This window comes from Miscanthus floridulus, chromosome 18, assembly GCF_019320115.1.
Source record: "Miscanthus floridulus cultivar M001 chromosome 18, ASM1932011v1, whole genome shotgun sequence".
NCBI classification, from domain to species: domain Eukaryota; kingdom Viridiplantae; phylum Streptophyta; class Magnoliopsida; order Poales; family Poaceae; genus Miscanthus; species Miscanthus floridulus.
The window spans coordinates 126,660,779-126,684,786 of NC_089597.1; the positions used below are offsets into that span (position 1 = coordinate 126,660,779).

Sequence of the window (24,008 nt, forward strand, 5' to 3'; positions counted from 1 at the left end):
TCGTTTGCGCTTCTCGGAAACAACTTTGACTAAATATATATTTAAAATATTAATATTTGTGGTACATAATTAGTATTATTGGAAAGATTTTTGAATATAATTTTTTAATAAATTTATTTAGAGATCCAAATGTTGCACGTATTTTTCATAAATTGAGTCAAACTTGCTACACGCACACCAACGACGACAATTATTTAGGGATGGAGGGAATATGTCCCAAATGTTTATCTCTTTTAGTCGTATGTTGCAAATATTTTATCTAGATGTTGTAAAAGTAGATCTGATGTTTGAATATTGTAGTAGAACCTACGTGCCATACACACCTACTTGCAGCTGCTTGGCCCGCGTGCATGCGTGTGAGAGCGGAGGGGCGCGGGAAACGAGAGCGGACGCAGATGGAAACAAAAGTCAAAGTAAGTGAAACTCAGGCAAAACTCATTCGAACACAGCTTACGTAAAACCAACGGAACAACATCTACTCATGAGAAAACTGCTGGAGAAAGACAAACCAAGAATTAGAGCATTATAAACCTTTGGTTGCCCACCGAAAACACGTATAGTAGTCTCATTGGCCTTGCCTTCATCGATGGCACTTCAAGAATTCTGTCCAGAGCTAGATCCCATCCCGTATCAATGAAATGTATATGGGCGAAGAAAACCGCTGATTCTTCCCTTCCGGAGGTATACATATAAATCGAATTGTCACTGAAAGAAAGCAAAGTAAAGTTGGGTGGGTTGAGCTGTTGAAGTAAGTTCCCTTTTCAGAACCTAGATCACTCTGCATATCGATCCGGAATAGGAGCTGACCTATCCGTTCTTGCTATAGCAGAAAGTGGCTCATTAGTAAAGCACCAACCGGAAACCTAGGACAAAGCACGAGCCACGCACGCCCCCGCTGTATCCCTCCCGCCGTCCCGCCCTACCGCCGCCACCGCCACCGCCACCGCCACTGCCGGAGTCTCTCGCCACCGTCGCTGCTCTCCCGCATTCACCTTTCCCTTACCATTTCCTTTCATGCGCTCAAGAGCCATGGCTCGATCCAGATCTAGGTGCCCTTTGACCGAGACCGCGCCTGCCGTACCCCTCCGGTTGGATTCTTTGCCGTCCTCGTCCCCACTGGGCGCCGCTGGGGTGGAGCGGAGATCGGATCCGCCAGGGGCTGAGGAGCTGATTCCTTCTCTCGTAGGTGAGGACACCCTTGCTTTCTTGTATGGACTGCTCGTGTTATTCTGCAAATCTCAGCTTTGCCATGAGCGCTGAAACCAAATGTTTCTTTCTCTGCGTTCAGTCTAGTTTGATGCGAATTCATTTGTAAACCGGCATAGCATGATCCTGCTGTGATTGCGGATAGCTTGTGCAAGCTAGTGGCTTGGGAGTTCTCTTTTTAATCTGTCCTAAAGAAATCCTGAGACGGTAGCGTAACATGGATGCGAATACGGAGGTTACTGATGCTATTGGTGCAGTGGGCATTGACAATGGGGCCAAGGGGAAGTTGACGCCCAGTGATAGTGTAGAGGGCCACGCAGAAGAACACGACGTGCTGGCTGATGGAGCGCATTCGGGCAAGAGCGAGGTGATCAACCCATCTGAAGAAGTGGAAATGGAAGCCACCTCACAATCCCAGGACATAAAGCCCCGAGTTCCTGAGGTAAGGTTTTCACGTTTACACATTGCCAGTTCTGGTGACTTCAGTCAGTGGTCCGCTGACAGTCACATGTTTTCTGGCATTTTCATGTGTTCTAGGCCATTCACTGAAGGTTGTTACTAAATCTCAGAGATAGAGCCCTCGAGGCGGGGATAAGAGTCAAGCTAGAAAAAGCTCTCCCAGTCCTTATCCTAAGGCGCCCATTGCACGGGTTTCTGATCCAGATCTAGTTGATAGCTCTTCAAGCAATGGTGATGTTGGTGCCAGTAAGAAAGTAAGTTAAACTTTTGTTATACCTTATGAGTTACGATGTGCCCATCTATATTTTTATAGCGCTTATAGTGATATGCATGATTGCTACTATATTACTTCTAGGAATGTTTATGTGCCTTGCAGTTTGAAGTTTGAACCTTATACATTTTTGTTGGTGGTGATTTCATTAGAAGGCCAAAAAGAGCAATTTCCGTCCAGTTTCCAAGGAGAGCCCATCACTTGAGGACTCAAAGTAAGTTGTTTGGTTCTTCGTTTTACACTTTGTGATTCCGTGTTGCTTCATGGTTTCTGTTTCTCATTTGGATTCTGGACTTAAAATCAGCGCTCTAAGCATCCAATTAAGCCAGACCTCTACTAACTTCTCAGATTGTGAGGAACTAATCCTAGCCAGTGTTTAAAAGGCGACTAGGGGTCCAGGTGAATGTTGGGTCCGCCTGGACGCCTAGGCGACAAGGCGCCACTGTTTCACAAGGCAAGCTGGGTACGCCTGGACGCCTAGGCGACGCCTTTGAAACACTGATCCTAGCTCAGTTGGTTGGTGTGGACGTACGCTCAGACCACCTAAGTCAAGTCCTCATCGGGGCGAATTTGGGTGCCTATTTCTTAATTAAAAATACAACTAGTTTTTTCCTAGGTTGGTTGAGTGTTTTAATTACCCAGATTACCTTGAGTGTGAAAATGCTATGAATTATTGGTACAACTATGTTTGCTAGATTTTTTTGGTAGCATAAGAGTATAGCATGATTTAATGAATTTTTTGAATTGTCCGTTCCGTCAAATATGCAAAGGAGTTTTCCCCCTTGGGATCATCTTGTTTATTTGAACATTTATTATTGTCTGTGCATGTACCACAGACATTTTATAGTTACACAATATATATTTTGGAAACAACTGTTTGCTTTGACTTCCATCTTGTGATAATTGAAACTGCGCTGTGAAACCAAGTCTTGCTATATATATATATATATATATATATATATATATATATATATATATATATATATATATATATATATATATATATATATGTTTCCAACCAAGTCATAAACTATACTTTTTTCTCCGTAAATTTATTCTCTTACCTAGGGGTCTGGGGAAGGGCGGGCCTGGCGCAAGCGGTAGAGTCTTACCGCCTATGACCGGAAGGTCCCGGGTTCGAGTCACGGTCTCCTCGCATTGCACAGGCGAGGGTAAGGCTTGCCACTGACACCCTTCCCCAGACCTCACACAGAGCGAGAGCTCTCTGCACTGGGTACGCCCTTTTAGCGCACTTAGATATAAAAGAGTTTCTTGCAATATCATGTGCTTCATTCCAATCCAGAGAGAAGAAGAAAACTCAGAAGGCATCCAACCAGCATTCTGTCAAAAAGGATATTGAAGAAGAATCAAATGAAAGTGTGAAACCTCAAAGGGTTGGCAGCACTCCATCATATGGATTTAGTTTTTAAGTATGATGAGAGAACTGAAAAAAGAAGAGAGGTAACTCATTATAGATAACTTAGCACTGGTTTTAGTTTAAGAACATATGGGCATCGTTCCTTTGCTTACACTGTTCTGCAATGATATAGTTCTACTCAACGCTCGAGGAGAAGATTCATGCACAGGAACTGGAGAAAAGGAACTTGCAGGCAAAATCAAAGGTTTGTGCCCTTATTCTATTTTCATATTACTATGGAATTGATATTGCTCGTTGCGACATTGATTATAATGTTGACTTTATCCATTTGTTACTTCTGTGCAGGAAACTGAAGAAACTGAACTCAAAATGCTGAGAAAGAGTTTAAATTTCAAGGCAACACCAATGCCTAGCTTTTATAAGGAACCACCTCCCCCAAGGTTGAGTTGAAGAAGGTAATTGTCCCCCCTTACTTATGGCTTAGTTTCTTCTTCCTATTCTCCTCCATTGAATTGCGGGCTGCAGATCTATGCTATATCTAAATCACAAAATATCTCAGTTTACTGCTAAAGACAAAAAAAATTATCTGCATTACTATTCAACTAAAAAAGATTATATTAATCAAATAATCATCCTTCGAGTTTCTGCCTATTAAGTTTTAACATGACTTATAAAAATGCAATAGTTCTTTAATTCAGTTTACCATCATGTTGAACTGAAAACCTTAATTTTGGTATAATATTTTTTAACAAGCTAAATAGCTAATAAAAGGAGTTTTTTGTTTTGTTGTAGCTACAAAATTTTACTCTATTGAGTCATACAGCAAAAGAGCTTTGCAGTCTTGTACTCAAATATAACATATCACATTTTGTAATAGCTAAATCCAATTACAGTCTTTTGCCTATAGAATATTTAAGATTTATCATGCACTTTGTGCACCTGAATTTTCGGTAACTTGTACAGTTGTAAACGAGGTTCTTAATTCATAGCTTAATAATAGATAAAATGAACGATTACCCCATGGTCATGCTATTCTTGTCTTTAGTTGGGGCATTTGTTGTATTGTTAGGTTTGCAATCTAATTAATAGTTCTATTCTAAATTCATTGCAAGTCCATAATCCATATTTTGCTGGAGTTAGCAGCTATATGAATAAGAAAACAATAAATTTGAAGGCACCCAAAGCCTAGTGTCGGCGTTTCGGACCGGGGGGTCCTTAACCAACGAGTGAATTTGTGCTGCGTGCCCCTAATCCCCGATGGTGATGCAAAGAGACACAAGGTTTATACTGGTTCAGGCAATCAACGCCCTACGTCCAGTCTGAGAGTTCGATCTTGTATTCCTTGCACTGGAGTGCTCGTAGTAGGGGGTTACAAGCTAGGCGAGAGAGGGAGCTAGCCCCAGGTCTCGGCGGGGGTGGTGCGGGCTGCTTGAGGCGTTGTTTTCAAGCAGCGTAGAAGTGTGTGGTTCTATTGGTGAGTTCCTCTTTCTGCTCGTCGTTTTCCCTCCCTAGAAATGGCCCCGGTCCCTCCCTTTTATACTCTAAGGGAGAACCAGGAACATACATATGTTGCTACATAGCGTTCTATAAATGGGGATGGCGTGTCCGAGCCCTGCAGCCGGCCACTGCCGTGGCATGGTCGATGGAGTGGCCCCGTCCTTGTCGTGCAGAAGTGACGCGCCGGTCATACTTGATTTTGTGCGTCGTGGGGCTCCAGTACAGCTTGAGGCAGGACATGGCGGGTGACGTGCCGGTCATCGTGCGATGATGTCGTAGGGAGCCGAGGCTCTGCAGATGCCGAGGCCGAGCCATCGTGGGGGGCTCGGTGGACATGGATCCTCAGGCTGCCGAGCCCCTGAAGCAAACTGCCGAGGCTTTGGAGGGAATTATTGGTCCTGGGTACTGATTCCGAGGCCACAGTATCCCGGACGTGGCTCCCCACGCCGCGTTGTTCTTAGAGCAGGAGTTGGCAGCACAGTGAGGCATGGGCGTTAACCATGTGCATAGCGGTGGGCACAGTGGCGGGTAACCCCTGCCTAGTCCTGCCTCCTGTCCCGTCGGCCATTCCGCTGTACTGTGCCGAGCATGCGGCCGATGTCAGTGGCAGCAGTTGACTGAGTTAATGCGACGCGACGTTTTGTCAGAGGGACAGGTGTAGGAAGAGGCAGCGGAGTGTTGCCGAGCCCGCCTCGCGTGAGGCGGAGGGTCGGCGACCCGGCCGAGGCCTGTGACGAGAGGTCGCCCGAGGCCAGCGATGAGGGGGCCTCGGGCGAGTCGGAGAATCGGCCGAGGCCAGCGGTTGTTAGCTGGTTTCGATCTTTACGAAGTCTAAGCAGTCGCTTTTTGGTTCATGCTTAGGGTACCCCTTCTCACGGTATCCGACAGTAGCCCTCGAGCCTTGTGGGGAGTGAAGGCACTCCCCCTGAGGTTCTGACGAGAATCGGCTCTTGATAGTTCCTCTCGGGATGGTGTTTCGTACTCAAGGTTTCGGTGGGTGCGCGCTAGCGCACCCACCGGGTGTAGCCCCCGAGGCCTTGGAGGAGTGATTTCACTTCTTCAGGGGCTTTTTTCTCTTTCGAGTGAGGGGTTTTCATTGTGTTTGCCAAGCCCGTGGGTGCGAGTTCGGATCACTGGGCCTCGATGATGCTGCGAGAAGAGCCCCTTAGCCTCTGCCTGGAGCGAGAGGGCCATCAGGGGTTCCCCTGGCTTTTTGTACGACCCTCGCGCTTCCTTTTCGCTCGGAAGGAGGGGTGGAAGATGCCATGCTACCCTCGGTGGGCGCGAGCGATGACATCTCCGGTGAGCTGTTATCGGGTAAGTCCGAGTGGAGGCCCATACCCCGTTCGCTGGGGGTAGGCTAGCGGTCCAGGGACGCTCTCCATGAGTACCAGAGGGTTTCTCTTGTGGGTGCTGAGGCCGTTCGCTGGGCCTCGGTGGCTCGGTGCCTCCCTATGGTGGGATCCCATTCGGAGACATCTCTACCAGTCTCGGACACGACTCAAGGCGTCCCAAGCATTTCGCTTGCTTGGACCTCGGCCTCGTACAGGCTCGCCCGTAGTCATCCCTGACTCTGTTGCCCTGGGGCAGCTGTCGAAACCCTTGGGGGCTCAGCCTTCGAACCCCTGGACCGTAACGGGCTTGGGTCGCTTGTCTTTATCTTGGGTGCAGGAAGAGCCCCCGAGCCTCTACACGGAGCGAGAGGGCGGTCAGGGGTCCTCCTGACTTTTTTGTCCGTCCCCCGCACGTCCTTTTTGCTCGGACAGGGGGGTTGTTTGTCGAGCCCACTCGTGTGCGAGCCTGAGCCGCTGGGTCTCAGCAAAGTTGCAGGAGGAGCCCCCGAGTCTCTCGCACGGAGCGAGAGAGCGGTCAGAGGTCCCCCTAGCTTTTGGTTCGCCCCTCGCGCGTGAGGGTCTGTCTGCCGAGCCCCCCTCGGGTGCGAGCCTAGGTCGCGGGGTCTCGGTGTCTTTGTAGAAGGAGCTCCCTAGCCTCTGCACGGAGTAAGAGGGCCGTCAGGAGTTCTTCTGGCTTTTTGAACGACCCTCGCGCTTCCTTTTCGCTCGGAAGGAGGGTTTGTTTTGCCGAGCCCCCTCGTGTGCGAGCCTAAGTCGCTGGGCCTCGGCAATGTTTTGCAGGAAGAGTCCCTTAGCCTTTGCGCAGAGCAAGAGGGCCATCAGGGGTTCTCCTAAGTTTTTGTTCGACCCTCGCGCTTCCTTTTCGCTCGGAAGGAGGGGTGGAATGTGCCATGCTACCCTCGGTGGGTGCGAGCGATGGCATTTCTGGTGAGCTATTATCGGGTAAGTCCGAGTGGAGGCCCGTACCCCATTCGCTGGGGGTCGGCTAGCGGTCCGGAGATGCGCTCCAAGAGTACCGGAGGGTTTCTCTAGTGGGTGCCGAGGCCGTTCACTGGGCCTCGGTGGCTCGGTGCCTCCCTACGGTGGGATCCCATTCGGAGACCTCCCTGCTGGTCTCGGACACGACACAGGGCGTCCCAAGCGTTCCGCTTGCTTGGACCTCAGCCTCATATAGGCTCGCCCATAGTCGTCCCTAACTCTATTGTCCAGGGGCGGCTGTCGAAACCCCTAAGGGTCCAGCCTTCGAACCCCTGGACCGTAGTGGGCTCGGTGCCCAGTTCCTTTGCCTGAAAGGAATCGGGTGGGGGTTATTTCTCTCCCTACGGCTAACAACGGTAGGCGCGTCTTTTGAGGCGGCTTTTTTAGGGAGGTGAAATGGCGCCTGCTGCTGCTGTGGTTGGATGCGACGTGGTGTCAGCTGACGGGACGTAACCGTACACGCAATTAATGAGGAGGGAGTGGGCACGTGGGCGGTACGACTGGATCTGGATAACCGCAGCAGATTTTTTGGGGGAAACTTCCCTGATTTCGTCGCCCACGACTTGCTCCCTTCCCTGCATAAATACAAAACGAGCCTCGCCCCTTCTCCCCTTACCTTGCCTGTGTCTGCCTTTGCTGCCTTCTAGCTGTTGCTAAAGAAAAACAGAGAGCACCGGGAAGAAGGGAGAGAGGGGGGGAGTGAGAGGCAGAAAGCGAGCCTTACTGCCGTAGTCGCGACCTCCACTGCGCGCATGGCCAACGTCGTGGTCCTCCTGGCGGACCCATGGGATCGGTCTGATGTGACCATGGGAGTGCTGCAGTCGCTTGTCGACGACGGTCTCCTCCGCCCGATCACCGATCCCAGCAGGCCGGAGTGGATGGCTCCGGGAGGCGAACCAGAGCCGAGGCCTCGCGATGGCTACGTCGTGAGCTTCGTGTCCTTCCACGAGCGTGGTTTTGGCCTCCCGGTGGATCGGTTCATGCGGGCGCTCCCACATTACTATGGCGTGGAGCTCCACAACTTCAACCCCAACTCCATTGCGCAGGCGGCCACCTTCGTCACCGTCTGCGAGGGGTACCTAGGAATCCCTCCCCATTGGGAGCTGTGGCTTCACCTATTTCGGGCGACGCATACCACCAGGCCAACGGGTATGACGGGCACGAGGAAGGCGACGAGGACCGGCGGCTGCACTCTCCAAGTGCGTCAGGACCGGCTGAACCTCTACATCCCAGCCCAACTCACGTCGTCCAATCGTCGCTGGTACTCCAGCTGGTTCTACCTCCGCAACAACGACGGCGGGCTTCCTCCTTATACTGGGAGGGTAGTGGAGGTTCAGCCGGAGCACTGGCGGTATGGCGTCCCGAGCGAGGAGCAACACAGGCTGCGGCAACTGCTGAAGGCGCTGGAAAGGCTGCACGATCGTGGCCTTACGGCGACAGTGGCGATGGCGGCCTTCCATCGCCGGAGGGTGCTGCCGCTGATGGCGTGGTGGCGACGTTTGTTCGAGATGACGCTGGACAAGCCGATTGACGGCATCCAGATGTCCGCCGCGCCCTTCTCCGACGAGGAGGTTCTGCGCCGGGTGAACGAGGCGGTCGAGGGGTGGCAGAAGATCGGCGGCCTATCCCCGTTCCCGATGCGCCCGACGCCGGGGTACCTTTCCCTGGTGAGTCGTGTGTGGCTGCAGCCTCCGAGGCCTCCTTGTTCCTCTCCTTGGCCTGAGCCCTTATTCGTATTCGTCGTTTTTTGCAGGGGATGAGGGACATACGAGCCTCCCCACCGCCCGTCCCTGAAGACGCACAGCGACGGGCGGTAAACCGGGCGTACGCGGAGGCCCAGAAGAAGAAGAAGGACGCTAAGACGACAAAGCGTAAGAAGAAGATCGTTGAGCGCGACGCTCTGGAAAAGCGTCGCCGGAAGCAGAAGCTCGAGGGTCTCCCAGTGGAGGCGTCTCCGTCGACGTCGGTGGAGGGTTCGAGCGGCGACGATGGTGGTGAGGTGGGGCGGGGTCCCCTTGACCGCCTCCCTGACGTCTGGGAGATGGTTCTTGGGGCGTCGGTGGGCGGTCTGGCGTCCCAAGGAGGAGGAGGAGACGGCGACTCGGGGCAGATGAGCGCCCGCCCCGCGGCCGAGGCCGATACGCCTGAGACGAGGGCGTTGGGAAAGCGTGCCGTCAGCCCGCTAGGCTTGATGGCAGAGGTGGAGGAGGCGGCTGCGGGACCGGCTCCATCGGGGGTTGAGCGAGCGCCAGAGTCCGGCGAAGGTCGGCCGGCCTCGGTGGATACGGGGGCCGTGCCACCGCCACCGTTGCAGAGGAGGGATGCGGTGAAGAAGCGGTTGAGCATCCGCTTGAGGTGAGTATTTTGCTAGTGAAGTTTTTTAACATCTCCTGCTTTTGTTTTGGTCGTGGGTCTGACCGTGTTTTGCCCTCAGCCGGAAGCGTCAGGCGGAAGTGCCTGCCTTGGCGCCGCGCAAGGCGCTCAAGGTGGGCATGGGTTCCATCGCCCCAGGGGCGGTGGAGGTATAGGAGTTGGTCGCCCAGGTAGGGGCTACCCAGGCGGCCGTGGGGTGAGAGGAGGAGGAGGAGCCTACACTCCGCGAGGCCGTAGCACCTGCAGCTGTCAAGGCCACTGTGGGTGCGGCCAAGACCCCCTCGGCTGTGGAGGCCACCGAGGGCGAGGTCGAGGTCGAGGCCCCCACGGTTGTCGAGGCCACCGAGGGTGAGATCGAGGTCGAGGCCCCCACGGTTGCCGAGGCCCTCCGGACCTTAGGGGCCGAGGTGGTGGAGATCGCGGTGCCCGGGAACTTCAGGGCCGAAGTGGTGGAGGCCGGAGTGAGCGCGGCGAGGGCGGCGGCCCTGGAGGTGGAGACGGAGGCGAGGCAAGCCTCAACCCTATCGCCAATTCAGAGCGCGCTTCCGGTACAGGGGAGCACCCGGGAGGCGGAGGTCCGCCCGATCCCTGCCGACAATGCTTCCTAGGGGAAGGGGGTGGCCGATGCTAGGGCGGCCAGCGCCGTGGAACAGCCAGCTTCGGCTTTGGGCGAGGGAAGTGCGGCCCTCGTGCGAGTGCGGCTTGAGCTGTACGGGTGGGATCACCCGCGCGTCTGGTGGCGGAGCCGGGATGACCCCGAGTGGGAGCCCATCTTTGCACTTGAGGATGTGGCCGAGGGGGGTCGCTGGGACACCCTCGAGTAGTACCATAGCCTGGTGGAACGGTCGTTGCGGACAGCGCTGTCCGTCGTGGCCAATGACCTGCCTGGGGTCTCGCAGGTACGTATCCCCCTTTTCTCGTGTGACGTCGTCTTTCTCCGGGTTTATTTGTAGTGCTCAACTTGTGTTCTACCTATCCAGGAGCTCGAGGCCTGGTCCTTCGAGAAGTCGCTGTTCCTTCAGTGGGAGAGGGGCGTCTGGGACGAGCTCTGTCGGTAGAGGGAGCTGCTCGCCCATGCCAACGAGCTTCTGTCGGCGCGGAGCGCGGAGGCGGAGGATCTCTGTCTTCGCTGTGACAACCGGGAGGCTGAGGCGGCCACGGCTCAGGGGTAGGTCACCCCTTTGGCAGCATGGGTCAAGGAGCTGGAGGAGGAACTGACCCGTGTGGCCGACGAGCGAGACGCCTCCAACTCCCGGGCGGAAGAAGTGAGGGCCATCGCCATAGCCACCGCCGGGCAGCTAGGTGCGGAGCAGCGGGCGCACGAGCTGACAAAAGGTGCCTTGGCAGAGGCTACCAAGGCGGCCAAGGCTTCCCAAGGCGAGGCCCTAAAATGGAGGGAAAAGGCCGAGGGTGAGTCCTGTTCCCTTTGTTTCGTTCGTTTTTTCATGCGTTCGACACCTGACTTCTTGTCGCGACGTAGAGCTGGAGAAGGAGGCTTCTAGGGCAGCCGAGGCCTCTCGTGTCGAGGTCCAGCGCTGGAAGGAGAAGGCCAAGGGTGAGTCCCACAGGCCTCATGCCCCTGTTTGGCTTGTTTTCTTTGACGCTTAATCCCATTCTACTTGTTTTGGCGCAGGGTTGGACGATGAGGTCTCGTGGTTGACCGAGGCCTCCGTCGCGCTGCAGACAGTGCTCGATCGCGAGATCGAGGAGCACGACATGCTGCAGAGCGCCGCTCGCGCCATCTGCGAGGCCCTGGAGATGGAGGGGGTTCAATCGGGTAGCTCCCTTAGGAGCCGCCTGACTGCGTTGATTGGCCAAGCGCGTCAGCGACTGCGAGAGGCGCTACACAGGCGTCAAACGTGCCCTGGCCGTCGTCTCTTCGCACTACACCGGCGTCGACGTCGAAGGCGTCAGTGACGGCTATTTCCTGTCCGAGGATGCCGTCGAGGCCGAGGAGGAGCTGACGAGGCTGGAAGCGGCAGTCGAGGGCCCCGGCACGGCGTTGGCGAAGCTGTTCGAAGAGGAGGTGGTCCCTCCTTCGCCGTCTGTCGACGTGGGAGACCCTGCGCCTTGACCTGGGCCGAGGGGGCCATGTAATAAGTTAGATTTATTACTGTGTCGTGACATTTGTGGCCGTCGAGACCTTTGTGAGGTGCTTGTATATATACGTTTTTTCTAATCGTTTTATTGTATTTCCGAGCCTCTATCCTCTGTCTCGCCTCCGAACGTATCATCTGTAAAAACTCCCTTGGAGCCTAAGTTCTCACGGCTCGGCCGGCCTTTTAGCCTTGAGACATACTTTTGGTCCTTAGGTTCTTTACAAATGGTCTGTTAGAGCACGCTAGAGAGAGTTTGGCGTAGGAATTTAACTAAAAATCGATTAAGAAATGGTGTCCGGGACTTAGGGGGGTTCCCCCCCTTCTAGCCCCCGAGGGAGGCTCGGCCCTGTGGAGGCATGGCTGAGTCTCCCTTGAAGCGTTATCGTAAAGCGTTTTACCTTCTGTTCTGATTTCTAGACAAGTCCTTTGAAAAAACCCCCTCGGAGCCTGGGCTGCCTCTCGAGTGAAAGGTGGTGAGGGAGTTGCCGTAGCCCGGAGGCGTAGGCTTATCTCTCAGCTCGGCCAGCCTTTTGCTCTTGAGGCGAACCTCCGGTCCTTAGGTTTTTTTGTAATCGACTTGTCCTAGTACGGGATAGGTTCCCCTTGATGGGGGTTTCTCGAAAAATTAGAACAACTAAAGATGCTTCTTTAATGTATTTCGAGAAACAAAATATACAATGCTTGGAAATTTAAGGGTAGAAATGACGTAGCTGTTCTATGTTCCAAGCGTTGGTGAGGACTTCGCCCTTCTCGTTGGCTAACTTGTAGGTCCCGGGCTTCAGCACTTGAGCGACGATGTACGGCCCTTCCCAGGGTGGGGTCAGCTTGTGGCGGCCCTTGTTGCTCTACCTCAGTCTCAGCACCAGGTCGCCCACCTTCAGGTCTCGGCTTTGGACGCGTCGGGCTTGGTAGCGTCGTAGGGCTTGCTGGTACCTGGCTGAGTGTAGCAGCGCGACGTCTCGGGCTTTCTCTAGTTGGTCGAGGGCGTCTTCGCGGGCAGTGCGGTTGCTTTGCTCGTTGTACGCCTGTAGCCTCGGGGAACCGTATTCTAAGTCAGTGGGGGGAGGATGGCCTCGGCTCCATAGACCAGAAAGAACGGTGTGAATCCCGTGGCTCGGCTTAGGGTGTTTCTTAGGCTCCAGACGACTGACGGGAGTTTGGCAAGCTATTTCTTGCCAAACTTCTTCAACCGGTTGAATATTCTTGGCTTAAGGCCTTGTAGGATCATGCCGTTGACACGCTATACTTGGCCATTCGTCCTAGGGTGTCCTACGGCCGACCAGGCCACCTAGATGTGGTGATCATCGCAGAACGTCAGGAACTTGTGACCGGTGAATTGTGTCCCATTGTCAGTGATGATGGTGTTAGGAACCCCGAACCTGTGGATGATGTCAGTGAAGAATAGAACCGCTTGCTCGGATTTGATTTGCGGGATCGGGCGAGCCTCTATCCACTTGGAGAACTTGTCGATGGCTACCAGCAGGTGGGTGTAGCCCTCGGGGGCCTTCTACAGAGGCCCAGCCATGTCCAGACCCCACACGGCGAATGGCCATGTGATGGGGATGGTTTGGAGGGCTTGGGCCGGGAGGTGCGTCTGCCGTGCATAGTACTGACATCCCTCGCAGGAGCGTACTAGCTTGGTGGCGTTGGCAACTGCCGTTGGCCAGTAGAATCCTTGGCGAAAGGCATTTCCGACGAGTGTTCGAGGTGCCGCATGGTGCCCGCAGGCTCCCGCGTGCAAGTCCCAAAGCAGGGCCTGGCCTACCTCGGTAGTGATGCATCGTTGGAGGACGCCTGACGGGCTTTGCCTGTACAACTCGTGGTCATAGAGGACGTAAGTTTTGGCTCGCCGTGCAAGCCGTCGGGCGTTGGTCCTGTCTGCAGGGAGCTCTCCCTGGATGAGGTAATCAAGGAACGGGACTCGCCAGTCCGTACCCTAGTCGGCCTCGGGAGGCTCTGCTTCGATTTCCATGACTTCAGGCTCGACTACGGGGGTCTTGGCGGCAGAGGGGGCCTCGGGCCCTTCGACGGGCTTGACCGGTGAGCCATCTTCCACCGCCGAGGTGCAGTCGATGGAAGGTTTGCAGAGGTCTCTGGCGAAGATGTTCGGGGGGACCGGGGCCCTCGTCGACGCCATCTTTGCTAGTTCGTCCGCGGCCTCATTGTATTTTTGCGCAACGTGGTTGAGTTCGAGACCATCGAACTTGTTCTCTAGGCGACATACTATCATGCAGTACGCCTTCATTTTGGGGCCATGGCAGCTTGACTCTTTCATCACCTGATCGACGACGAGCTGCGAATCACCCCATATGTCGAGACGTCGCACTCCAAGTTCGATGGCGATTTGTAGGCCGTTGACGAGGGCCTCGTATTCGGCCACGTTGTTGGAGGCGGTGAAGTGAAGACGGATCATGTAGCGCATGTGTACTCCGAGGGGTGAGACCAGGAGCAGGCCCGCACCAGCCCCAGTCTTCATCAGAGACCCATCGAAGTACATGGTCCAGCATTCTGATTGGATCTGAGCGGGTGGCAGCTGTGTGTCGGTCCACTCGGCTACAAAGTCGGCCAGGACCTGTGATTTGATCGCTTTCCGAGGCGCGAAAGACAAGGTTTCCCCCATAAGTTTGACAGCCCACTTGGCTATTCTACCCGAGGCCTCCCGGTTTTGGATTATCTCTCCCAGAGGAAAAGACGACACCACAGTCACCGGGTGGGACTCGAAGTAGTGACGCAGCTTGCGTCGAGCCAAGACTATGGCGTAAACCAGCTTCTGGATGTGGGGGTAACGCGTCTTAGTCTCGAAGAGCACTTCACTGATGAAGTAGACAGGTCGTTGGACGGGTAGAGCATGTCCCTTCTCCTGCCTCTCGACTACTACGGCCGCGCTGACCACTTGGGTCGTCGCGGTGACATAGAGTAAGAGGTGCTCGCCCTCGGTGGGCGGAACCAGGACGGGGGGGTTGGTGAGCAGTGCTTTGAGCCTAGCGAGGGCTTCCTCGGCCTCGGTGGTCCAAGAAAAGCGCTCGGACTTTCTCAAGAGGCGGTACAGGGGCAGGCCTTTTTCGCCGAGGCGCGAGATGAAGCGGCTTAGGGCCACAAGGCATCCCATGACCCTCTGCACCCCTTTGAGGTCTCGGATCGGGCCCATGTTGGTCACGGCCGAGACCTTCTCCGGGTTGGCCTCGATACCACGTTCCGAGACTATGAATCCCAAGAGCATGCCTCGGGAAACCCCGAAGACACACTTCTCGGGGTTGAGCTTGATGCCCTTCTCTCTGAGACATGTGAAGGCAACCTCCAAGTCGCCGACGAGATCACCGGCCTTCCTGGACTTGACTACAATGTCATCCACGTAGGCCTCAATGGTTCGCCCGATGTGTTCGCCAAAGACTTGGATCATGCACCGCTGGTAAGTAGCCCCAGCGTTTCTGAGGCTGAACGGCATGGTTACGTAGCAGTACATGCCGAATGGAGTGATGAAAGAGGTCGCGAGCTGATCGGACTCTTTCATCTTGATTTGGTGGTAACCGGAATACGCATCAAGGAAGGAGAGGGTTTCGCATCCTACAGTGGAGTCGACGATTTGGTCAATTCGTGGTAGTGGGAATGGGACCTTCGGGCACGCTTTATTTAGACCAGTGTAGTCCACGCACATCCTCCACGTGCCACTTTTCTTCCTGACTAATACAGGGTTAGCCAACCACTTTGGATGGAATACTTCCTTGATGAACCTGGCTGCCATGAGCTTCTGCACTTCTTCGCCGATGGCCCTGCGCTTCTCCTCGTCGAACCGGCACAGGCGCTGCTTCGCTGGCCTGGAGCCCGCCCGGATATCTAAGGCGTGCTCGGCGACCTCCCTTGGTATGCCCGGCATGTCCGAGGGACTCCATGCGAACATATCGACGTTCGCACAGAGAAAGTCGACGAGCATAGCCTCCTATTTGCTGTCGAGGGTGGCGCTGATCTTCGGTCCACGGCCGTTGGGGACAGTGGGATCGACAGGGATGAGCTTGACGGCCTTCGCGGGCTCGAAGGTCCCGACGTGCCGCTTGGCGTCGGGAACCTCGCTACCAAGCTGGTCGAGATTGGCGATGAGGGTCTCGGCCTCCACAATGGCCTCGGCGTACTCGATGCACTCGACGTCGCAGTCGTATGCATGTTCGTATGTGGACTTGACGGTGATGATGCCGTTGGGGCCTGGCATCTTGAGCTTGAGGTAGGTGTAGTTGGGGACCGCCATGAACTTGGCGTAGCATGGGTGCCCCAAGATGGCGTGGTAAGCCCCCTTGAACCCAACCACCTCGAAGGTGAGGACCTCCTTGCGGTACTTGGAGGGAGTGCCAAAGCAGATGGGTAAGTCGATGCGCCCGAGGGGCCGTGTGTGCTTTCCTGGCACGACGCCGTGGAAGGGCGTGGAACCGCCTCGGAGCCATGACTGGTCGAGCTCCAGGAGCTCCAGGAGTGTTGACGTAGAGGATGTTGAGGCCGCTGCCTCCGTCCATGAGCACTTTGGTAAGCCGGGTGTTGCCGATGATCGGGTCGACGATGAGCGGGTACTGCCCGGGGTTCGGAACATAATCGGGGTGGTCATCCCAATCAAAGGTGATTGCCTCCCGAGACCAATCGAGGTACCGGGGGGTGGCCACCTTGACCGAGAAGACCTCCCGGCGTTCCCTCTTTCGCTGGAGTGCCGTGAGGCATGCCGAGGGTCCGCCAAAGATCATGAAGGCGTTGCGTACCTCGGGGAACCCATCATCTTTATCGCCGTCCCTCTCGCCGACGCCCCTTTTCCTGGCGTCATCATCGTCAGGGAGCCCAAGCCTGGCATAGTAACGCCAGAGCATGGTGCACTCCTCGAGGGCATGCTTCACCGGACCTTGATGGTAAGGACAGGGCTTCTTAAGCATGTCGTCAAATAGCCTGGGGCCCCGGGGGCCTCGGGGATTCCTGCGATCTGCTGTGGCGACATGGCCGACCTCGAGGACCTCCTGCTTCCCTGGGTGACCCTTCTTCTTTCTCTTGGGGACGCGGGTGGGCGAGGCCTCGGGGGCCTCGTCCTTCTGCTTCCCCTTGGCGTCGTTGTTGGGGAAGATGGCCCCAACCGCCTCTTCGCCCGAGGCGAAGTTGGTGGCGATGTCGAGGAGTGCGGCCGCTGTGGTTGGTACGTTCCGGCCCAATTCTCGGACCAGGTCTCGGCAGGAGGTGCCAGAGAGGAATGCTTGGACGATTTCCGAGTCACCGACGCGGGGCAACTCGGTGCATTTCTTGGAGAAGCGCCGGATGAAATCTCGAAGAGATTCGTCCGGCTTCTAGCGGCAACCTTTGAGGTCCCAGGAGTTCCCGGGGCGCACGTAGGTGCCCTAGAAATTCCCGACAAAGACTCTCACCAAGTCGTGCCAGTCGTGGATCTGTGCGAGGGGAAGGTGTTCGAGCCAGGCTCGCGCTGAGTCTGACAAGAACAAAGGGAGGTTGCGGATGATGAGCAGGTCATCGTCCGCACCACCTAGCTGACAAGCCAGGCGATAATCGGCTAGCCATAGCTCAGGGTTCGTCTCGCCGCTATACTTTGTGAGGTTGGCAGGTTGCCGGAACTGGGCTGGGAAGTGAGCGTCGCGGATGGCTCTACTAAAGACCCAAGGGCCGGGTGGCTCGGGAGAAGGACTACGGTCCTCTTCACTATCGTAGCGGCCGCCTCGGTGTGGGTGGTAGCCCCGGGCGGCTCCGTCGTCGTGGCGCCGTCGCCTACCAACTACTTCGTGGTCGCCTTGTGCCTCGCGTTGGTCTCTAGGTCGATCGCGCACCGAGGGGGCCCTATTGGCCGTCGGCGCGCGAGCGGGCTCGGGACGGACCGAGGCATCCTGGCCCCAGCGAGGTTGCGCCGTGGGTTGCTCCGAAGTGCCTCCGCGCCGGCGGGAGGCGGAACTTTCGGCCTGCTGCACCGCAGCGGTCTCGAGGAGGTCGCGGAGCTCTCCGCGGACCCGTCGCCCCTCGGTGGTGGAGGGCTCGGGCATTGCTCGGACCAGCATCGCAGCCGCTGGAACATTCTGGCTAGCGGGATTAAAGATTGGGGGTGGCTCACCCCCCTCGTTGTCATTGATGCGGTGATGGACATCGCGGGCCCTCCGTCGGGCTCCTCCGCCCTCACCGCGCCCTTGCTGCTCCTGCTCGAGAGTGTCCCGAAGCTGTTGCAGAAGGAGTCGGTCTTGTTCGACCTTGGCTTGAAGCTCGCGGAGCTACTCCAGGTCTGGGCATCAATGCTCCCCGCGGATGGGATTCTCATTCCGTGCTGCCGGGGCTTCGAGACGCGGAGGTGTGGCATCGCCCGCCCTTGCCCGAGGCGGGGAATGGTTGCCTGTCCTCTCGTCCTCTTTGCCCGCCCTTGGCATCCCGAGCCCGACGTGGAAGCACTCACGAGACGGATCGTAAGTCCCTTCGTCATCAGAGTCGGAGTAGCCGAAGCAGTAGTCGCTTGCAGTCATGAAGCGGTGCATGGCTTCGGGGTCACAAAGACTGGAGAAGTCTGCTCCGGCCCATGCCTCGTCTTCTTCCGAGGAGTCAGCATGGGCGTGCGCCGATGTTGCGGGGGAGAAGTCGAGGGCGAAATGTTGGTGGAGTCCTGAGGGCTCTGCGTGCTTGGAAGCGTAGGCGGAAGCAAAGGAGGCGGCGGTGTTTATCAACCCGAAGGGGTACGAGGATGGTGCCATTGCCGGGCGCCGCTCCGCCGGGGCTGGCCCCTCAGGAGGTGGCGGGACAGAACTCGATGACGAGGCGTCGCCGTGCGTCGCTGGAATCTTTTCCTTGCCCAAGCTCAGGTTGGATAAGTCCCCGACCAGGGACTCTGTACCATCAGCCGGGCAAGGGATACCGGCGGAGCGTGGCGCGTTGCCCCGAGCTTGCGTGGTGTCGGGGCGGTCCCGCTCGCGTCGCGCCTGGCGAGTGCTACGGGAGCCGCGGCCCAGACGCTGCCTACGCCTGGGCTGCGGGTCTGTGGTAACATCGTCGGGCAGTGGAGCTCGGGGTGTGAGGAGTACCATATCGTATCCCCATCCTAGAGACATGAACTCTAGGCTCCCGAACCATACCACCGTGCCGAGACGCAACGGTCGTACGGGGTCTGCCATCCGGAACTTGCTGGGACGATGAAGCTAACACGCAGCGAGCCCCTACCTGGCGCGCCAACTGTCGGCGTTTCGGACCGGGGGGGTCCTTAACCAACGAGTGAATTTGTGCTGCGTGCCCCTAATCCCTGATGGTGATGCAAAGAGACACAAGGTTTATACTGGTTCAGGCAATCAATGCCCTACATCTAGTCTAAGAGTTCGATCTTGTATTCCTTGCACCAGAGTGCTCGTAGTAGGGGGTTACAAGCTAGGTGAGAGAGGGAGCTAGCCCTAGGTCTCGGTGGGGGTGGTGCGGGCTGCTTGAGGCGTTGTTCTCAAGCAGCGTAGAAGTGTGTGGTTCTATTGGTGAGTTCCTCTTTCTGCTCATCGTTTTCCCTCCCTAGAAATGGCCCCGGTCCCTCCCTTTTATACTCTAAGGGAGAACCAGGAACGTACATATGTTGCTACATAGCGTTCTATAAATGGGGATGGCGTGTCCGAGCCCTGCAGCTGGCCATTGCCGTGGCATGGTCGATGGAGTGGCCCCGTCCTTGTCGTGCAGAAGTGACGCGCTGGTCATACTTGATTTTGTGCATCGTGGGGCTCCAGTACAGCTTGAGGCAGGACATGGCGGGTGACGTGCCGGTCATCGTGCGATGATGTCGTAGGGAGCCGAGGCTCTACAGATGCCGAGGCCGAGCCATCATGGGGGGCTCGGTGGACATGGATCCTCAGGCTGCCAAGCCCCTGAAGCAAACTGCCAAGGCTTTGGAGGGAATTATTGGTCCTGGGTACTGATTCCGAGGCCACAGTATCCCGGACGTGGCTCCCCACGCCGTGTTGTTCTCGGAGCAGGAGTTGGCAGCACAGTGAGGCATGGGCGTCAACCATGTGCATAGCGGTGGGCACAGTGGCGGGTAACCCCTGCCTAGTCCTGCCTCCTGTCCCGTCGGCCATTCCGCTGTACTGTGCCGAGCATGCGGCCGATGTCAGTGGCAGCAGTTGGCTGAGTTAATGCGACGTGACGTTTTGTCAGAGGGACAGGTGTAGGAAGAGGCAACGGAGTGTTGCCGAGCCCGCCTCGCGTGAGGCGGAGGGTCGGCGACCCGGCCGAGGCCCGTGACGAGAGGTCGCCCGAGGCCAGCGATGAGGGGGCCTCGGGCGAGTCGGAGAATCGGCCGAGGCCAGCGGTTGTTAGCTGGTTTCGATCTTTACGAAGTCTAAGTAGTCGCTTTTTGGTTCTTTCTTAGGATACCCCTTCTCACGGTATCCGACACCTAGTTTGGTCTTGTTTTCATTGGATTGTTGCTTTTGAATTTCCAATAACAGCTATGTCACACTTAAAATTTTCTTACCCAGCTTGCCACTAGGTATAAAGGTTATGGCTCCCAATATTATTTTCTGTTGATCTTAGATCCCTACAACAAGAGCTAGATCACCAAAGCTTGGTCGCTCCAAGAACACATCCTCAGGAGGGACAAAAGGAAATTCAAATCCTCCAGCTTGTTCAGCTCAACTGAATCTCGATGAAAGGGTCTCCCAAAATGGTGTTAAGAAAGTACCCGCTGCAAATGCAGTAAAGAAGCCCCAACGGAAATCTCTCCCTAAATTGCCTTCAGAGCAAACAACGAAAGTTGACATTGCAACATCTGTTTCATCTGCAGAAGAGCTAGAAAACAAGTCATCGTCGATAGGTCTTGTTCGAGAGCCAATTCACGCTCAAGTTACACCTGATGAACCTGGACTCAACGTGTAGGAACCTATCAAGCCGACTCCTATGAAAGGAGAGAGTTGTGCCTCAGCTTCCTTTATCACATTTTGCTACTGCTGCAGTAAACTGTTGGCTGGTATTATGTACTAAAATTAGTCTCATCACCAGGAGTTTGAAGAATGGCAGTGACCCCTTGTATTGTTTATCTTAGTTTCTATTGACATACGAGGTATTTGTAGTTGGCGGAATTTCATATTATCTTGTCCTATCTCCAGGGTTGAGTCAATTTCCTTGCCATCCTAGTACAAATATGTACCCGATTTTGCAAAGCTCTGTGATTTAGTGCGGCCTGTTTGTCTGTAGTAGGGTCGCTGATTCGGAGCTACATCTTCTTGTCTAAAACATTGAATGCTTGATCTCTGATTCGTATGGTCTGTTTCCATTCTGTTTGAGTGGATGCCTTTGTTATTACAAGCAAAATAATTCCCTGTGGACATCTAGCAAGGAGTAGAACGTGTTTAATACTATAACTTTATTATGTTAAGAGCACTGAATAGTCTATTTATATCTTATTGGCTTGGCTTTCATTTTGTGTGATGTGTGGGTTCTGTTTACAGTGAATCGGCCCATCTGTGACCATCTTGTATGAATTATGGACTAATTTGTATCTCCCTAAACCTGAGCAATGATGCCACTTGATTGAGTATCTGTATCATGGTCCACAGGATTTGTTTTGATAGAATTGGAAGGACTATGTGTTAGTTGCACTGAATCATTAAAAAATGGTTTTCGAGGTTGAAGTTCTGGTTATGATTTGTGTGGAGTTTGCACTTATATAATGAAATAATGATGTAGATGGTAAGGTGTCTGTGTGTGCTTTATTTTCCTTGTCTGCACTTGTGTTTCTAATGATATGCTATGCTTCAATGTCATTTTCTGCACATTGGTTATAACCAGGTCCCTTGTTATTTCTCTGACCAAGACCAGCAAGAAGCTATTGCCAGATCAAGAGCAAGCCATACCCAAAGTCTAGGTACTGTCGTGGTGTCCCTGATCCCAAGATCAGGATCTATGATGTTGGGATGAAGAATGGATTGGATGAGTTCCCCTTCTGTGTCACCTGGTAAGTTGGGAGAGGGAGAATGTTTCTAGTGAGACTCTTAAGGCTACCCACATTGCTTGCAACAAGTATATGACCAAGAGTGCTAGAAAGGATGCCTTCCTCCTGATGGTCAGGGTCATCCGTTCCATGTCCTTCATATCAACAAGATGCTTCCATGTGCCGGAGCTGATCGGCTGCAGACTGGAATGAGGGGTTGGCAAGCCCCAGGGTACCTGTGCTCATGTGGACACTGGTCAGGTCCTACTTTCTGTGCGCTGCAAGGAAAGCAATGCTAATAACGCTGAAGAAGCCCTTCGCCGTGCCAAGTTCAAGTTCCCTGGCTGCCAAAACATCATTCGGAGCAGAAAAGTGGTATGTGGGAATGAAGATGCTTTGATGTTGAACCCATGTCACAGCATTGATGTAGGGTCTGAGTCTAACTTGTTTGGTTCATTGCCTTGTTTTTTCAGTGGCTTCACCAAGTTCACCCTCTCAAGTACAAGAGCGAGGGTAGAATCGCACTCACACGGTCACACCTGATGGTGTCAATGCTAAGGTGAAAAGGTTTTCCAGTTACTCATTTATTTGTGTCCCTGTTTAAGCATCATATGCTTCACATGTGAAGAACTGATCTTGAATAATTTTGTACTGTTTGATGTAATTCCAATATACGGAGTATGCCCTTTCGGTTTATGGGCTTGGTTTATAACTGGTCTATCTTATTTTATAATACTGGTTCATCTTTTGGCCTTTGTGTGCAGCTGCTTGGTGGTTCATCTTTTGGCCTTTGTGCAGCTGCTTGGGGGTTCTTTTGGCCTTTGTGTAGCTGCTTGGTGTCATAGTCCTTGTTTAAGGGTGCTCCTGGGAAGGCGTGTCTTGTTAGAACATTAAGCTTTTGCGTAGACTGATTTCTTTGCGAATCAGAACTCCAGAGATTTTGCTTAGTTAGCCCAGTTCCATATGGTGGTTAAATATTCATAATAGATTGTTTGAACCTTGCTATGTAATCGTTGTCAACACTGAACAACAATACATCTCTCATTTCTATGGACATGTTTTATCTATCCTTGAATGTCATATTATCATTCTGTTTCAATTTCAAAAAGTTACTACATTCCTGGAAGATCGAAGGCGGCATAGATCCGAAGCTATGGAATCTCATTTCACTGGTCGGCATATGCGTCCCATCGCGCTCGATCTGCCCTGTTACTAAACAAACATTTCACAGATGAACTGGAATTCTGTGCTTGCTCTAGAATTTCTAGCACTAAAACCATCTTACGTTGTGCTTGCTTTGTAGAATTTCGCGACTATCAAACATTTCACAGATGAACTGGATTTCTGTGCTTGCTCACTAGAATTTCTAGCACTAAAATCATCTTATGCTGTGCTTGCTCTATAGAATTTCTACACTAAAATCAGCAGTGCAAATCGAATGCAATGTTCAAAAAAAAAAAAGGGATAGGCAGGCCCAATATATCATATCACCATCAATAATGCAGGCCCAATATATCTAATCAAGTTCAGCTCAACACCATGATATAGATATAGTACGAACATCACATACTGATATACGAGTAGCCAACATCATCACATATTGAGGCTGTGTTAGTTCGCGAAATTTAGAAATTTGGCCACTGTAGTACTTTCGTTTTTATTTGGCAATTAGTGTTCAATCATGAACTAATTAGGCTCAAAACGTTCGTCTCGCGATTTCCAACCAAACTGTGCAATTAGTTTTTTTTCATCTACATTTAATGCTCCATGCACATATCGCAAGATTCGATGTGATGACTACTGTAGCATTTTTTTGGAAACTTTTTAGGAACTAAACACAGCCTAACAACCAACATCTTCACATATTGATAAACAAAGACAACAACACAATACTAAAGATCGACGGCACATTACTAAAGATGATAAATAATTAGACTGAGGCGGGTGTTTGGCCTCCTAGGCTCTTTAGTCGCTGTCCCATCGGATGTTTGAAGTCGCTATGCCATCGGATGTTTAGACACATGCATGAAGTATTAAATATAGACTAATTACGAAACTAATTACACAGCTTACGACTAATTTACGAGACGAATCTTTTAAGCCTAATTAATACATGATTTGACAATGTAGTGCTACATTACATATGCTAAATGACAGATTAATTAGGCTTGATAAATTCATCTCGTAGAGTCCTGACAAATTTTGTAATTTATTTTTTTATTAGTATCTAAACATCCCATGCGATACCCTTACATGACACCTCTAAACACCTTCTAATTTTTACTCACCGGATCCAACACCGCCTAAAAACAATTAGACAACCTTGCTCCACCGACACGAAACCTGCACTCACTTTCGTAGGATGCACTCACTTTCCTCACGATGCCCACTTAGGGTCTGTTTGGTTTCAGACTGGCCAGACTTGCCTGGAGCGTGCGTCAGTCCCAGGCGTCCGATTTCCCACGCCTGGGGACAGGATGAG

The 24,008-nt window shown here is 53.5% G+C and overlaps 1 protein-coding gene and 2 pseudogenes across 3 annotated transcripts; all 3 read left to right on the forward strand.

Moving 5' to 3' along the window:
* Positions 1-1,423: 1,423 nt before the first annotated feature.
* On the forward strand, positions 1,424-21,373 carry LOC136524622 (protein WVD2-like 5; annotated as a pseudogene).
* LOC136519745 (uncharacterized) lies at positions 3,784-11,779 on the forward strand. Of its 3 annotated transcripts, XM_066513117.1 has the most exons (3): positions 3,784-10,927; positions 10,998-11,072; positions 11,151-11,779. In XM_066513117.1, the coding sequence occupies exon 1, from the start codon at positions 7,897-7,899 to the stop codon at positions 8,902-8,904; it is 1,008 nt and encodes a 335-aa protein (XP_066369214.1). In that variant the 5' UTR covers positions 3,784-7,896; the 3' UTR covers positions 8,905-10,927; positions 10,998-11,072; positions 11,151-11,779. The 3 variants fall into 3 exon arrangements, with proteins under 3 accessions (XP_066369214.1, XP_066369213.1, XP_066369215.1); XM_066513116.1 differs by having other exon boundaries at positions 3,784-11,072; XM_066513118.1 differs by having other exon boundaries at positions 3,784-10,416; positions 10,498-11,779.
* Positions 21,374-21,404: 31 nt separating the features above from the next.
* Positions 21,405-22,576, forward strand: LOC136524623 (large ribosomal subunit protein uL16-like; annotated as a pseudogene).
* Positions 22,577-24,008: the final 1,432 nt, after the last annotated feature.